This window comes from Schistocerca cancellata, chromosome 1 (genome assembly GCF_023864275.1).
Source record: "Schistocerca cancellata isolate TAMUIC-IGC-003103 chromosome 1, iqSchCanc2.1, whole genome shotgun sequence".
Classification (NCBI taxonomy): Eukaryota; Metazoa; Arthropoda; class Insecta; order Orthoptera; family Acrididae; genus Schistocerca; species Schistocerca cancellata.
Genome location: NC_064626.1, coordinates 1034358516 through 1034375869, shown reverse-complemented (window position 1 = coordinate 1034375869; position 17354 = coordinate 1034358516). Strand labels below are relative to the sequence as shown.

Here is a 17354-nt window from a genome sequence, read left to right as displayed (position 1 = left end):
CTGCCTTGGTCCAATCCCTCAGCCGAGAGTATTTTTCTCTTATCGCACATTGACTTTATGGCCAGTCTATTTGCGTAACCAACGTAAAGACAAGAATGTTGCCACCTAAGACATGAAGAATGAGGAGATCTTGTTGAGCTCCTCAGACCGATTAACGGCCGTTGATACGGTACATTTTCTAACCTGACTGTAATCTTTACGGGTCGTGCGACAGGGATTTTCGTTCCCTGTAACTAATATCTATCAATTTAACGGTGTTAATGGTTTTCATAAATTATCTTTGCTTTAATTGTTATGTACTTCATGTTTTAGTATCTACTTTTATTGTGTCCACATATGAAAAGTGTGCTCACACTCCACTGCCGAGTGAAAATTTCATTCTGGAAACATCCCCCAGGCTGTCGCTAAGCCATGTATCCGCAACATCCTTTCTTCCAGTAGTGCTAGTCCTGCTAGTTTCGCAGGAGAACTTCTGTGAAGTTTGAAGGGTAGGAGAAGAGGTACTGGCGGATGTAAAATTGTAAGTACGGGTCGTGAGTCGTGCTTGGGTAGCTCAGTTGGTAGGGCACTTGCCCGCGAAAGGCAAAGGTCCCAATTTCGAATGTCGGTCCGACACACAGTTTTAATCTGCCAGGAAGTTTCAAAACCAGCACACACTCCGCTACAGAGTGAAAATTTCATTCCGGAGAGAACTTGTCCGTAATAGGCAAGGACCTAAGTTCGAGTCTCGATCGGGCACATAATTTTCACCTGTTACAGTTTCTCCTCTGAAAACTGAAAATTCGTTCTGGATCATGTTTAGTGTTTATCCACAACAATTTTTAACGAAAGGGAAATATCCTCAATAGGCGTCTGACTTAACATATCATGCTGTGTAAATAGACTCCGTTTTTTTTCGGCCCCCGAGAACAAAGTTGGTATAAGGGCACTGTAAAGTGTTGTTGACTCTAGAAGACATTTATTCACGAGTCCGAAATCGTTTTGTTCCAATACTGAAAACATCATCTGTCTGTTTATAACAGTAACGCGTTGCTCACTTGACTGACATTAAATGTCGGGAAAGAGCAATAGTCAAAATGCAGTATCTGAGACCGTTTATTTACAAAATCAGGCCGCAACGGCAAAATGCTTGATTGTCGACATAGAGCAATGGCAGAGAAAAAAAAAGCATTGCACATTATTGCGACAGTCGAACGAACTCCATGTATCTGATGAGGAACAATGAAGATTTGTGAACAGAAGTATCGTGGACGCATTTTTATGGGAAATTCAGGATTTGTTGTTCTGCAATAAAGAAGCCAGTAGAAAATTTCGTTAGAAGTTTTTGTCTGCTCACAACAGCAGCACGTAATACTGGAAATAGCGGACGGCCAGATTACAATTATGTTTATCCTATTTAGCAACCAACAAAATTCATCTCCATTGTAAGGTCTTGGCATACAGGACGCTAGTGAAATTAATTATTTTCTACGAGAGGTTTCTCGTTTCCGATGCTCCAATTACTACAAGCATTTCGTTGTTTATAATATGGCTTAACAGCCAGAGACAAAGTCTCGTAAAACAGACGTTAAGAACTACTGCAGAGCAGTATGTCACTTGTGTAGCCATAATCACGTTACGTTAATCAAAGAAACTAATTAAATCCATCGACACAGTAGTAATAAATCGTTCATTGCATAGTTTCAGTCATTCCACAGCATACACTGACGGAAAAATAACCGCAGTAACAAAAAATAATTAATGCGGTGTAGTGAAATTTTGGGAATACATTCGTTTAAGTAACGAATTGAGGTGATTAACATTCCTATATCACACGTTAATGTACGCGCGAGGTAAGTCACTGAAAATGTGAAATGTTGGTACATTAATAACCCTTGTAACGACAGAACGTTGAATGCAAGCGCTCAAACATGCATATATTGTGTGGTGCAAGTTCTGGATGTCATTTTGTGGGATGGAGTTCCATGCCTGCTGTACTTAGTCGATCAATACAAGGACGGTTACTGCTGCTTGTGGTTGACGCTGGAGTTGCCGTCCGTTGACATTCAGTATGTGCTTGACTGGTGTTCGAGCAGGCCAAGCCGTCATGTGAACACTCTGTAGAGCACGATGGGTTATAACAGCGGTTGGTGGGCGAGCTTTATCCTGTTTGAAAGCACCCCGGAATGCTGTTGATGAATGGCAGCACATCAGATCGAATCACCAGACTAGCTTACAAATTTTCAGTCAGGGTGCGTGGGATAACCACGAAAGTGCTCGTGCTGTCGTACGAAATCGCCCCCCAGACCATATCTCTAGGTGTAGGTCCAGCGTGCCTAGCACGCAGACAGGCTGGTTGGAGGCCAATTGGCCTCCTCCTAACCAGCACATGGTCATCACTGTCATCGATCCACGAGCTAATTTGATGAGAAAACACAACAGACCTCCACAATACCCTCCGATGACCTTTGCCGATGGTCTGGGGTCAGTGGAATACACGCTAAGGGCATATGGCTCGGAGCTGTCGTTGAAGTAACCGATTTGTAACAGTTATTTGTGTCTCTGTGGTGTCATCTGCTGTTCAGATGGCTGCTGCCGTATGCCGAACACGATTGTATTCTCTCTCGGTAGCGTGACGTGGCCGTCTGGAGCCCTGTCTTCTTGCGACCACACATTCTCTTGACCAGTGGTGCCAGCAATCATGAACAGTGGCTAGACTTCTGACAAGTCGTTCCGTAATATGGAAGAAGGAACATATGGTTTCTGTTAGCATTATTACACGACCTTGTTCGAACTCAGTGAGATGTTCCTTGACAAACAGCAACTCATCATATCCAGTCTAGAAAGTAACTAACGCTCACAGAGGTTACAGTGTGTACTTACAGCAAACCTGATTGGCATTCCCACTGCCGGTCGGGGTGGCCGAGCGGTTCTAGGCGCTACAGTCTGGAACCGCGCGACCACTATGGTTGAAGGTTCGAATCCTTCATCGGGCATGGAATTGTGTGATGTACGTAGGTTAGTTATGTTTAAGTAGTTCTAAGTTCTAGGGGACTGATGACCTCAGAAGTTAAGTCCCATAGTGCTCAGAGCCATTTTTTGCATTCCAACTGTAGGTAGAACTTTGAACAGACATCATCTGTCAGACGAAAAAACATTCCTACCAACTTTCATTTATATGGGACAACTCCTTCTTGGTGTTGCTGTTTTCTTTTCCATCAGTGTAATTCAGAAAATATTGCTACAATAGGTGTATTATACTCTCACCTTGAAACCAGATTTATTTAAGAGGAATTAGGGAGATTTATATAAATTTGTGATACGAAATGTTGACTAGCTTATACAGGAACTTTAATGTATTTCCTCCCCTGAAGTAATGACAACAATGAAAAGGGCAGGGGATGATATGTTGTAGAATGTGTGTTCTCACCAATATCTGTTTCCAACATGTGAGTATGGAGATTAGTAACATATGTAGCTCGAAAACTGAGTGTAATCTAGAGATAGAGTATTCGTACTTCCAGTTAGCTTTTCAACTTACCTCCGGCAGGCTGAGGAGCTGCGACTTCTTCAGAAGGTACCTTCTTTTCCTGAACCTGCACCGCTCCTTCATTGGCTTCTGGTGTCGGTGCAGCATCTAGAAGACACGCAGCGGTTTACACGTGTTACGGAGTTTGGAAGAGTATTGAACAAACTTCTTTAGTCTTAGGAATTGCGAGAAATGGAGATGCTGCTCACAATTTGAGGCTCCTCTAGAGGAATTCTGAGACTGCTATGGTTGTTTCTTTTACTATCACAGAAATATCATGTTACTATAACTGTTCCTAAACTGTCACCAACCAAATGCTGTAAGTCACTTGTGAATTTAAATACTGTTGCTTCTCCCGCGAGCTGACTTTCAACGTTTTTGCTCCCTTAACTACGGTCACTGCTAAACAACAATCAATAAGTTTCCTGTTTGCAAAGCAAATACCTATCCATTATCTTCCTTACAGACAAATCACAGTCAGTCTCTCAAACGAAAGGCTGCGGACGAGCGCAAATACACGAACACAGTCACACACACAAATACACAAACGGGTGAGTGGTCACTCCATCGCGTAAGATCTCCTTAAACTACTTTTCTCGCCTAACCTAACCATACGGCAGTCAGAGTATGTGTATTTACATTACGGTGAACCACTTCCTCATCTTGAATATATCTCGACATTTTGGTGTGATGACCTAGGAAATATATTCCTTTTTATGAGATATACGTAAACACAAAGGAGCAATCAAAGCCCTAATGTTCTTGGTAAGTCATCTTCCTCATCTTGAATATATCTCGACATTTTGGTGTGATGACCTAGGAAATATATTCCTTTTTATGAGATATACGTAAACACAAAGGAGCAATCAAAGCCCTAATGTTCTTGATAAGTCATTAAACATAGACTGTTAATTCACTTTCATTTAATAAATTAATATGATATCCAAAAATGTCTTTGCAAATGCCTGTCTTTGTTTCATTACTTTGATTTCCTTGACTTTTTTTTTTTTTTTTTTTTTTTTTGGTAATGGACTTGTAGTCCGGGGTGATGGGTTACAATACAGCTAACGCTTTTGCGCCTGATATGGAATATGTGCATCCCAACTGACTGCGAGTAGTGTTACTCATGTGAAAGTGAGAGTAATGTTTCCAAATCGTGGAAGTGAGGTCGGACTTACAAGGGGAGTCCACGACATTAAGATCAGGGGTTTACTTAAAACTTTGTACACCTTTAATAGACCATTAAAACAACACAATGTGCAAGTAATAAAATGCACTACGCTGGCAATCCCGAGAAAATCGCAATAGAAGTTTTACGAGTCTGTTATGTAACTGATGTATCTGTGGGTAGGTGCCAGACCTTTGAGTTCATGATGGTAAGGTGGTTAGCGTTCGAGCTTCGTAAGACACACGTGTGTCAGGCGACGGTTCGACTTCCGCTTCTACCTTCAATTTTGTGGTACAACTGTAAATTCTGTGATATTCAAAAAAGTTGCACCTACACTATTCGATCGTGCTACGTCAGCAACGTCTCACCGCTACGCAGGCTAATTACCAAATGGAACCGACCTTCGTGTCTGCAGCTCCAAGAGTCGACGTGCAGAGTAGTTCCGAGTACCTTAGCAGACTGCGTGGATAGGAGATTTTGCAAATCACTACAGACGTATATTTTCAGGAAAACCCCATGCGTTTCTTCGTTTACTTGTCGATATGTATAAATTTGTTTGTTGTAAAAATTAAATTTAATTAAAAATAGTAAGTAAAATAGTAAATAACACGAAATTCACTAAAACTTTATCCTAATAAACGTGGTTTTTTTAGTTATATTACCTCTCAAATGTCATATAAATTAAATAATATGGCCAGTGATGAAAAAAATATAAATTAAAAGTTCTAGCGAGAGTCGAACCGTCGCCTCACACACCTGTGTCTTACTTAGCTCGAAAGCTAACCACTTGCCCACCATGAATTGTGGCATCCAGTACCTACGCCGGATACATACATTATATAATAAAAGCGTAAAACTGGTCTTACGATTTTCTCGGAATTGCCATATTAGTGCACGGTACTACTAGCACATTGTTTTAATGGCCTACTAAAAGTGTACAAAGTTCGAAGTAAATCTGTGATCCCAGCATCGTGGGCTCTCATTGCAGGTACAAGCTCGATATTCACCTAGTGCGGTGCCTCTCACACACGGAAAATCGCGCGCGTGAAAAGCGAGATGCAGAGAGTGTTTGCACGGTGCGTCGTTCCAACTCGGCTTAATTCGCCTCAACTTGAATTGTTTGGTGAAGCCACCTTAGTGCACTACCAATTGCGTTGATATACGGCTTATTGAACACTGAAACAAATAAGTGCACGACTGTTACTAGAATAATGAAACAACCTGCTCCGAAAAAAGCAAAGATTTCCGAAAGTACATTTAAACTGCAGTAGGAAGTTTCTTGTGTTTTTCTAGCAGTGACGTTATCGTAGCCAGACGTCTAATCTGCGGTACGGTACTTACGTGTGTAAGGAAACAACCTGTTGAAAGACACAGCAGCAAATTGCTTTCAGTAAAGTAGAGTGACATCGTAGGTGACGCCAGAGAGGAAGAATTAAGGTAGTTGCATAGTTTTGCAGAAGAGAATTACGCATCCGCAAATGAGTTTTGTTCAGCACACTTATTTTAGTCTAATCAAAGATCCTTCGAAAAGAACAGAAGTCTGTTTACATTCCTCTCAAATTTGTATTCATTTGCGTTTTCGCTTGCTTTATAACTAATTTAGGGCGAAGAAGATGAAGGGTACTGAGGAAGGATTCTTTGAGCTAGTTATAAAGTTGCTCAACGTTTAGCGAGAGATGGGACGCCGTTTAAGGAAGGGCATTTAATAAAGTATATTTTACTGGACCTGGAGAACCAGTGACTCCCACTATAGCTCCAGAATACAGCAGAATATCTCTTTCTACGATGACAATATGTCCTGCGAAGCAGTGACATCTACGGCAATTTTCACGAACAATTGGCAGCCAAAATTGAAAACCTCATAGCATACTCCATCGTACTTGGTGAGCGCAGGGTATTAGCGACGCGATTTAGCCATTTTTTTCGCGTGGCGTGAACGATGACCTACATGTGGCGGAAGAGCTACTGATATTATTTCAGTGTAGGACGCTGGTGCAGGGTCGGATATTTTACAAGCGATCGAAATGACAGCTGAAGTAATAGGACTCTCTTGGGAAAAGCTGTTTTCCGTAACCAAAGGCGTGGCGCCAGCAATCCGTGGTCAAATAAAAGGGTTTTAAAGGCCCACTATGGCAAAAGCTTAAAACGCCGAATTTACCTTCCGTGCATTGTTTTGCACTCCAAGAGGCTATTTGCGCAAAAGTTATCGTTGTTCTGGATGTGATGAATGTAGTTGTACCTATTGTGAACTGTATTCGTCGTATAGGCTCATTCGTCGTCATTTCAAAGAATTTTTGATTTTATTTGAAGAGAAGTATTCAGATATCCATGCAGAGGTACGCTGATTGACCAAAGGAAAGGTGATTCCCAGAATCATTCGACTACGCCAAGCCGTGGCTCAGTTTTTGGAGGACAAAGGACTTCCGAAGCCACTTTTGCCTGACACTGAACTAGGATTCTTAGCAGACATTATGGCTGTCCTAAATGATTTGTCTCAGAAACTCCAAAAACAAAATAACCTCGTCAACAATATGGCCGCAAAAAGAAAAGGTTTCAAAGGAAACACCACCTCATCGAAAACGGCAACAATTTCCTGAGCTAGGTAAGCGATATTCAACTTTTATCTTTAATAATGCACCCTGATTTTTAAAACAGTTTTATTCAAAACGGTACAATGGTTTTATTTGAGAGCATCTTTAGGGGAAGGAGCGCGATTTGTAAAATACGTCCAGGTGCTAACATTCCTTTGAAAATGAATTTAGCGAGCCATTCCAGTTAACGTACCCTATATCACTAACAGCAAAACAAAGTCGATTTTGTTAGATGTAGGCCTACATTACATTAGAAACAGTAGTCCACAATATTTGTTTATTAAAACATATCGCCTTTTATTACTTCAAAGGAACTTTATACATTACTTTCATTTATTAACATTTGGTTTTGTTTCCGTTACAGGAAATTACTAACTTGCAACCAATAGTTAATGCGTTTCTAAAGCCCTTTTCGATAACAGTTTAAAGTGTGCCTCCCGATTTACGTCTTGAATTATTCTATTTGCAAACCGGTGGTCACCAAAAGCATTTCATTTACATCACCGAATGTTTTCTCGAATTCTATCATTATGTGTCAGAGGAAGAATTTCCAAAGATGCACAGACAAGCAGCGAGGATTATTTCTATGTATGGTTCCCCATGTGTATGTGGAAGGATTTTTCTGTTTGTCTTATACAAAAACTAGATTGCGCGCAAGTATTTCTGATTGAAATTTAATAAATGCTGTAAGAATTGCTATCAGCCGATCTCTTGTACCAGATCTTAGTTGCGTAACTGCGAACAAAAAAAGGAGAAAATGGAAAAGATAATTTTCTGTTCTAAACAAATTTGAAATTATTATTATTATTGAAATCTTTTTTGCACAGGTCATCTTGTCCCATCAAACTAAGCTATCTACCCACCGCACAAAAGCATTTGGCAATGACGAAGGAAACTGGAGAAGTTTTGGAGAAGGTTGAGAAGGCGGAGCAGGGAAGACAAGCATAAGGAAAGAAAGAGACAGTGTCATTGAGTAAAGTCGAGGAGTGTGGGTTTACAGTGTCGTCAATACAACGAAGCCACCTTCTGCATTCTGAACTGCGCGATGCGCTGGTGCAAACACCCTGACAAGCCCTGGCCTAGCTGGAAAGCGCCTAAGAACATCTAGGCTGGCCAACAGACCGACTTTGTCGTTAATCCATAGAGCAGATTCAGTCCGGGGCCAGTGCGCCTCCCCGTGCGGTAGGCTTCTCTTTAACGCGCACGGTTATTCGGTAGGGTCAGTGACCGATGCGGGTATCCGTACAGTAATGATTCTTATATTTCTACATTATGTTAATTCTCTGGAAAGTGAAACGACCACGAAAGTTCCGCGCATGACAGACACAAAACTTTCGTCCTATCTTCTTTTAACGAATGGTGCAATGGAAAGATATATTACAGTCACCATCGTAGATATCTTATTTTAGAATAACAGAACAAAATGAAGATTAAAAGAATATGAAATATTAGGCAGAATACAGATATCAATCATGAACAAATACTACATTAATATCTATCTTAGACTCCATACATTTAATCAGAGATGTAGAAATGTTTTTAATCGCCTTGTCTCCGTTTCCTTTCTTGGTCACGTATAAAAGCTCCGTCGACATTACTGAAGAAAGAACTACATGAGATTCTCGGGCAATCTCATGGTCAGTTATCACTCAACACATGGCATTGGCAACTGACAGATCTCTTTAAGAAGTACAACCTTGCATTTAATGTGATGACATTGCAGTAGTGCCTGACTGGTGCAGTGGCGAATGCTAATTTTAATTATTTCAGTGATCAGTTCGTGCTCTTCAGACTCTCTGTATCATCGCTTCAGGGCAACCAACACAACCAGTTTCCATTAGCCTTTCAAAAATTTAATAAAAACATAAGTGATTTAAAACAGGTTGCTAAAGTAAACATGAGTGGAGTTACAATAATGAGACAATATTGCATGATAAGTTCTCGGAAACAGAAATGCAAGTTGACTGCCCTAGTTAGGGCCATCGGAACAATCTGGAGGGAAACGATGGTATCCGTTCTACTGGAATAAAGAGTGCAGTCATTATTTGCGATTTAGAAGATAAACCATGAGTCCCCTTTGAACGATAGAGATATGATTTTGTTGTTCGACAGTGTGAGGGGGTTAATTTCAACGTTGGATGCCAACTGTGAGGCGGTAGCTGTGTGACTGAATGAAACAGAAACGGTTTTGCTCTGATGGGCTGTGTTGTTTGTTCCATTGTAGTTGTGAAACACATTTTATTAGTAATTTCTTTACCATATGGCATATCTGTGTCATCATCAGTGTGCACTTATAGTTTTATGTTTGAAAATATTAAATTTTCAGTAACAAAGAGGTTTGGAAAATTATCCTAATTATTTTGTTCTTATTAGTGAGAAATCCGTAACCATAAATATTCATTCATAAAATTTATTGCTAAACAGTTAATATTTTCAGGAAAGCATGAAAAGTGAGAATCCACTCATAATGGAATAAATGTGCTTAGGCGCAGAAATTAAGAAGAATTCGTATTTGGAAGAACTCAGTCCTATAATCACTCTGCAGCACACGTATACTTTAGCTCACTGTTAACCAAACTATGATTACATGAAAATATTGTTTACTCATTTGTTCAGAAAGCTCCTTATGTTTTGCGTTGTATTGTCCCTGTCAAAACGGTACAAATAATACAACATATTCTCCCACATGTACCACGCTATTTATAGTTACACTTAGAGCAAGATGAAGCAACAATCGTATATGCTTTTACGTTATATAACTCCTTGTGAAAGCCTCAACTAATGACATTTCCGGGAGTCTTTTGAACTTTACACACCTGAGATACGCTATATCATTAATCTGATTCCACTACTGTGCAAAGTTACACCTTCTGAATTCAAGTAACTTTTTTATCTTAATTAAGTAAGAAAAACAACTGCATCCTTCACATCAGATACGAAGGCTATTCGCTGTTTATACCAAAGACAAATACTAGTGGTCTAAATTATTATGAGTAGTAGTGATACAGGGTACTATCCGCCACGCACCATAGGTGGCATGCGAAGTATGTATGTAGATGCAGATGTAGATGTACGCACTGAGAAACACGTTGTGCACTAACTTGCGAGGTGCCTACGTGAGTTCTGTCCGTAAAGAGCACGAGTGTAGTGTTAACGACTGTTGATTTGGCACGCAAGGAAACCTGAATACATTTTATTTGCTGTTCCTCATACCCCTCTATGAAAATTCCGTACTGTTTCCCCATCGTTATCTGAGCAACACAACACACAACACAGATGGTTGGCGCAGTCCTAATACACTCTTATTTGGAAGGACTGGGGCTCCGAACATCATCCAGCTATCCAGAGGTATGTTTTTCACCGTTTCCCTAAATCGATTAAGGTTAACGGCGGGATGATTCATTTAAGAAGGACAGAACCGGTTGCCTTTCCCTTTCTTCTCTACTTACAACTTGGCACTGTCTATAATGACGTCGTCGGCGACGGAGAACTAAACCAATCTTCTCTCCCACCTTAAATAATACGCGAAACAAGACACACGAATTTCCCTCTCATTGTCGGAAAACGTTAGTTTGGGGATAAGAAGTAAATGTTAAATCCGTGGGGACAAATCTCTATGCTGACAGTAACTCAAGGAAAGGAAACAAGCAATAACATTGGTAGTTACTTGTTTTTAACCATGGCCTGAAATATGGTGAATCCTGAGTAAACAGAATACACCACGTATCAAGTAAATCAGGCTCTCATTCTTAAACTTGGAATCCAAATATATCTATGAGGGATATAATTTTGACAATATTATCATCTACATAACGAAAAGGTTAGTTCTCAACAGAATATGAATTAAAATTCACCATCCCTCAAGGAAGCATGGTAGGACCACTTTTAATCTGGATAAGTATAAATAATTACTCTTACAATGTTTATCACGCATATTCTAGAAGAAAGAATTATGTACAAGAAAGTTTCAGTTTTGACTATTTCTACCAACAGTTCTACACCCTGTTGTACATAAGAAAAAACTGAATCACTTCTTTCACTCATCACGTTCTTTTTCCTTCAAAAATCAACATGTGTGGACGTTTCTCTCTGTCGAACAATAAAGCAAAACACTCACTTCTTCTCTCAGTTAGCCTGATCTCGCCTTTTGTTTCCCCATCAATCTCGTCATATCTTTTCTGTTCTCTTCTTTCTTTATGATCCACGACTTCATCCCTTTTCTCCCATTTTGACATATTTTCTCTCACAGCCCTAAATCTACCTGTTAATTATTTCCTTTTTTCCACTTTTCACAAACAAACGTTAAGTTTGGTCCACTCTACTGTAGTTAATACTGTTTTTAACATTCCTGTTATAACTGTGTACGATATTAACCATCAGTGATGTTACAATAGTTGTGTCATAACAAGTGTGAAGATTTAATACGAAGAAGTTCTGGTTAAACGTAATAGAAGAACGGCATGAATATTGTCAGCTTAAGCATGTCAACCAAAAATAAAACAAAGTAAATAATAAATACCAGAGAAATACAGAATGAAACAGAACATCATTGTGGTTGCAATGAATAGCTCCTTGCCTCAAATATGGATGAATGGAACCTGAATCACATAGAGTCGATGTCTAGAAGAAATATTTCGAAAATGCATGGAGTGCAATGCATTAAATAAATTGTAGGAGATAGAAATAGAAAAAGATTTGTTGTAATGGTGCTGAGAGCGAGTAATTCAGTGGCAATGGGTAGAGCGTGAAATTGGCCTTATGGCTCATTCTTTAGTACTGCTGACTTGTTTCAGATCACCATATTCGTTTAAACAAAGAGACTGGAATCATCTGGAGGCACGTTGCTCGTTTTTAAATGGCTAGTTCCATCAGCATGAGGGTAGGATCCTCGTATACGATGCTGTTTCGCTAAGCGCTATCTTCTAGCCATAAAGAATCGGTACTCGAGATCAATTTTGATTTTACTATCTCCATCGAGTACCTCGTGGATGGTCCATTAGGAGAAGATAAGAGATATTATGATGCTTATGGAAGTATGTGCACAGTTTCCTTTGTCTTACCCCATTCATGAGTGCAACAGTTAAGATATGATCAAATAATGTGTTCATGTGTGCAGTTGCATACAAATTTACTATACTGTGGTCATAGGGGATAACTTTTACAGATGTGTTAGGATACGCTTGAATAACATTACACGTATTAAATTTCATGTTCCTAGTACGGTTGGAAGGGACCTACATTCTTTAATTAGATGCTAACGAGAATATGCGATATGTATGTCCTTACACAATTCCACAAAATGTTGATACTGCCGTCTTCCTGTCAGCGATGTAAAGCTTGTTAATGTTATCGTCCCAGCTTTTCGCAAAGTTACACGAGAATTGCGATAAAACTGTAAGGCAGGGCGTATGGAATTGGCGACGCAGTGTAATCAACGTCAAATGGAGCTCTCATATCAGTTCCGTCGTTATATGCACCAAGAAGATAGGATAAAATATATGTTATCTTGTTCCTACTTTACATGACCCAGACACACGGTCAGCTACTAACCTTGTAAATGGTACCATACTATTTCAAATATGTGTGTGTGCTCAAGTTGAAGTGAACTTTTTTTCGGAAACAAGTAAACAGTCGAAAGACTTGATATAAATACACAGCCTGGCTTTACAGAGCAATTGCGTCAGTATCTCGATTAACACGAGGCTCAAGACGATTAAACATACAATAAAATTTTGTTGCTCCTCTGCATACTATAATTTCCCGGAAACTTCGTTTCGATATTTATAAACATTAATTACAGGCCGGCCTAAGCTGCTAATAAAGTTTTATTAACATTGTTTCCTCTTAACAGTAAGTTTGTTTCACCATAGTGCCATTCTCAAGTAAACTTGTAAGTGTTATTGTTGGTAAGTATACTTAAGGTTTATAAAAGTTATATATATAGTAAAGGTCAGTTTACATGCCAGCCGGATTGGCCGAGCGGTTCTAGGCGCTACAGTCTGGAACCTCGCGACCGCTACGGTCGCAGGTTCGAATTCTGCCTCGGGCATGGATGTGTGTGGATGTCCTTAGGTTAGTTAGGTTTAAGTAGTTATAAGTTCTAGGGGACTGATGACCTCAGAAGTTAAGTCCCATAGTGCTCAGAGCCGTTTCAACCATTTTTTTTCAGTACCGATACATATTTTTATCTGGTAGGAATAGACATTTGTATTGCATGAGCGAGTAAACTTTCGACTGTCTATATGTTGCTAGATTGTCACGTAAGTTTTATTTGTGCACATTTTTTTCGTGAAATACATTTGACTGTTTGAATGACAGTTTACTCTTGTTGATAGTGATTACTGTGTAATCTTTGCTAGTCAGTGACGTTAGTTGTGTGTCATTGCTATTAGAGTATTGTTATGATTTGTATCTATGACTACCTTTTGTTTTCGTGTCCTGTGTGTTTCTTCATCCGTTCTCGTTTTCCAAAATTTCAGTAAGATTTTCTAGGTAATTTTTGGCTTTAAGATCTATTTGTTGATTAAGAACATCGTTTGGGTGATTTTTTTGTGTGTATGTACCTCGGATTCTTCCAGTCTGTTCATAGCGGGTCCTTTTGTTATTTTGTGTAGCATTTGTAACGCATTTTCGATATGTTCTGCTTTGTGGTTCGGTTTTTGAGTGTAGGGTAAAACCCTGTTTGATGGCTGTTGTAATTTCTTGTGTGTTCTTTGAGTCTAATGCTAAAATTACGTCCTGTTTGAGTGATATACAATTCAGCGCAGTCGTTACACGAAATTTTATACATGCCTGTGTTGACAAATTCAGGCATTTTAGTTTTTACTGATCGAAATATTGTTTTTAGATTTTCGTTTTTTCGTAATTATATTCTTAAGGTTCTTTAGTTTAATATTTGGAACACATATCTAATAAAATAAACGAAATCTTAAATAAAACAATCATAAAACACGCATTCCGTATAAACAACAATCTAAAAACGAAAATTCCATCTGCAAAACCGAAATCACTGATTTTGCCAACCCAGGCATCTACAACATTTCGTGTAACGACTGCGCTGAATTCTGCATCGGTCAGGCGGCACGACATTTTAGCGTTAGGTTCAGAGAACACACGATAAATTGGGACAGTAATCAATAAAGTTTTTACCCGCACCCCAGAAACCGAAACCACAACACACAACATTACAAGTGCTACACGACTATGAACAGCTTGGAAGAATCAGAGCTATATTCGCACAATAAACGTCATTCAAATGATATACTTAATGAACAAATCGATCTAAAACGTAAAAATTGTGTAGAAAATATTATAGAAGTTTTAGAAAACGAGAACGGATAAAAAAACACTCAGGAACAAAAAAGAATCTAATCGTAGATACAAATAATAACCACACTGTAATATCAATGAAACACAACTAATATCACTGACTACCTAATACTGCACTGTAATCATAATGGATGAACAAGAATAACTGTAATTTCAGCAGTTAAAAGTAACTCACGAAAAAAAATATATGCAAATAGAACTTACGTGACTATCTAGCAACAAACAGTCAAAAGTTTACACATAGATGCAATAGGCCGCATATTCCAACTACACGTAAGTATATATGTAAACTGTCCTTTGTATACAGCTGTTGTAAACCCAAACATAAGTAGACTCACCAGCTGTATCATCAGTAGGTTTACTTAGCCGGCTGGAGTGGCCGAGCGGTTCTAGGCGCTACAGTCTGGAACCGCGCGACCGCTACGGTCGCAGCTTCGAATCCTGCCTCGGGCGTGGATGTGTGTGGATGTCCTTAGGTTCGTTAGGTTTAAGTAGTTCTAAGTTCTAGGGGACTGATGATCTCAGAAGTTAAGTCCCATAGTGCTCAGAGCCATTTGAACCTTTTTTTTAGGTTTACTTATGAATGGCGCTATAGCCGAAACAAACTTGCAGTAAAGAAGGAACAATACCAAGAAATCTTTTTGCAGTTTACCTGGGATTATGCGTTATAAAATCTCATATTATGTCGTATTCTACTCGGCAAAAGTAAAACAGCCGGATATATACAACCTTGACGCAGAAAAATTAGTTCTTTGAACAAACTGATAGTGTTTGTTGACCAAAATAAGAGAAAGATTGTTGAAAAATATTCTCCCTGCTTTTTTGGCAAAATGGACACACCGGTCTTGCAAAAAGGCATAGACATAATCGGCTTGGTACGAAACACTAGTCTATAGGCTTGTGCGGACAGATGTCGTGTTACAGCTAGCAAGAATACCTACGACAAACGTCACAGTAGGAGGTCTTACCCGTCCAGGAGAGGAGAAGGACGCAGAGCGTCGCTGCGAGAGCGATCTGTGTCAGGCACCTCATGTTGCGGACTGTGTCTGACCACGGCAGTAGGCGGCTTTTTATAGGGCGATCGCGGCGTGCTCCGTCACGCTGCCCAAGAGCACACGGGGTGTTTCCCCTCTACTGTCTGCATCTGCGGCGGACATATCTGCAACGTCGCTGGCCTTGCACGCCAACCTGCAGCCAATTAGGCTTTGTGATCTCGAATAGTGTTTCACATACCCCGCTGATGCAGACGTCAAGGCTGGATCGCACATTCGCGAGTTCCGAGAAGCCACCATTTCCTCAAACCTCCCCTGCCATATCGCAGTCGCACGTTCATCGTTCCAGCCGTTCCAGTCGCTGATCCCGAGTCTGGGAGCTGTCACAACTCAAGGCCAGAACACAGAGCGGCCGACAGGAGGGCCTCAGATTTCTTTCCGTGATGTCCCTGTTGGCAAAAACAAGTGCACATTACGCACAGATTTGCAAGTGTGATACGATTTCATGGGGGCGTGTCTCAAGCAGTACCTGGAAAAACCTGTTTTGCGTCACTGGGTGTCATAAGAGTAGCTTGCCAATGTCTACACGTGTATCAACATCTCTCTGCAGTAAATGATTCGCACTAACCATTGTCGAGCGTCAAATCTAAATGGGATTTTGGGTTCGTTTCTTGGGCCTAGATAGGATCTGGTACACTGTGTTTATTATAATTAACATTGACAACTAATACGGTGAAAACCACCGACGGAAAGAAATCGCAACAATGAAAGATAATTAATGTCGAATAGTGAAATTTCTGAATATATTTGTCTAGGTAGCTTATTTAAGTGACTAACATTCTAAGACCACAGGTTAATGTGAGCTCGAGATAACGTATTGCAAATATGCTGCTACATTAATAACCGGTGTAATATTGAATACAAGCTTGCAAACGTGCATACATTGTGTTGTACAGGTGCTGGATGTCAGTTTGTGGGATGGACTTCCATGCCTGTTGCACTCGTTGGTTAATACTGGTTGTGGATGACGCTGGAGTTGTCGTCCGACGATATCCCATATGTGCTCGATTAGAGACAGATGTTTTGATACGAGCAGGTCAGGGGAAATATCGACACTCTATAGAGCATATTGGTTTACAATAGCGATATGTGGGCGAGCGTTATCCAGTTGGAAAACACTCCCCTGGATCGCTGTCGATGAGCGCAGAAAAGCTGAATCACCCTGGCGAACAAATTTGCAATCAGGGTGCGTGGGATAACCACAAGAGTGCTGTCATGCGAAATCGGTCCCCAGACCATAACTCTAGGTGTAGGTCCAGCATGTCTAGCATGCAGACAGGTTTGAATGCAGGCACTCAACTGCCCTGCTTCTAACCAACACACGGCCATCACTGGCACCAAGGTAGAGGCAGCTTTCATCAGATCTCTGTCCTCTAGTGAGCTCTCACTTGACACCACTGAAGTCGCAAATGCCGGCTGTTGGGGCTCAGTGGAACGCACGCTACTGGACGTCCGGTTCGGAGCTATCCTCGAAGTAACAGATTTGTGACGGTTCGTTGTACTGGGGTGCCTTTTGGTTGTCAGATTGCTGCTGCTGCAGATACTCATTATCTCAATATATCGTCAACGTAGATACTAAAAAGTATCGGAGACAAACTGCATCCACTGGATGACACAGAGACAAGACGATCTTATGAAGAGAGACAGACAGTTGAGATGTGTAGGCAGAATGGTAAGCCATCTTGGTTAGTGATGTAAGAAGCCAA

At 40.3% G+C, this 17354-nt stretch overlaps 1 protein-coding gene across 2 annotated transcripts in view; it reads right to left on the bottom strand.

Moving 5' to 3' along the window:
- LOC126089736 (uncharacterized) overlaps positions 1-15715 on the bottom strand; it is a 134305-nt gene extending 118590 nt beyond the window's left edge. The window contains exons 1-2 of one of the 2 annotated variants that reach the window (XM_049906934.1): positions 15565-15700; positions 3521-3616 (exon numbers count right to left, since the gene is read on the bottom strand). In XM_049906934.1, coding sequence (XP_049762891.1) covers positions 3521-3616; positions 15565-15628 — 160 coding nt within the window. In that variant the 5' untranslated portion in view covers positions 15629-15700. Of the gene's footprint in view, positions 1-3520; positions 3617-15564 lie in introns of both variants that reach the window. The other variant, XM_049906933.1, reaches the window with a different exon arrangement.
- Positions 15716-17354: the final 1639 nt, after the last annotated feature.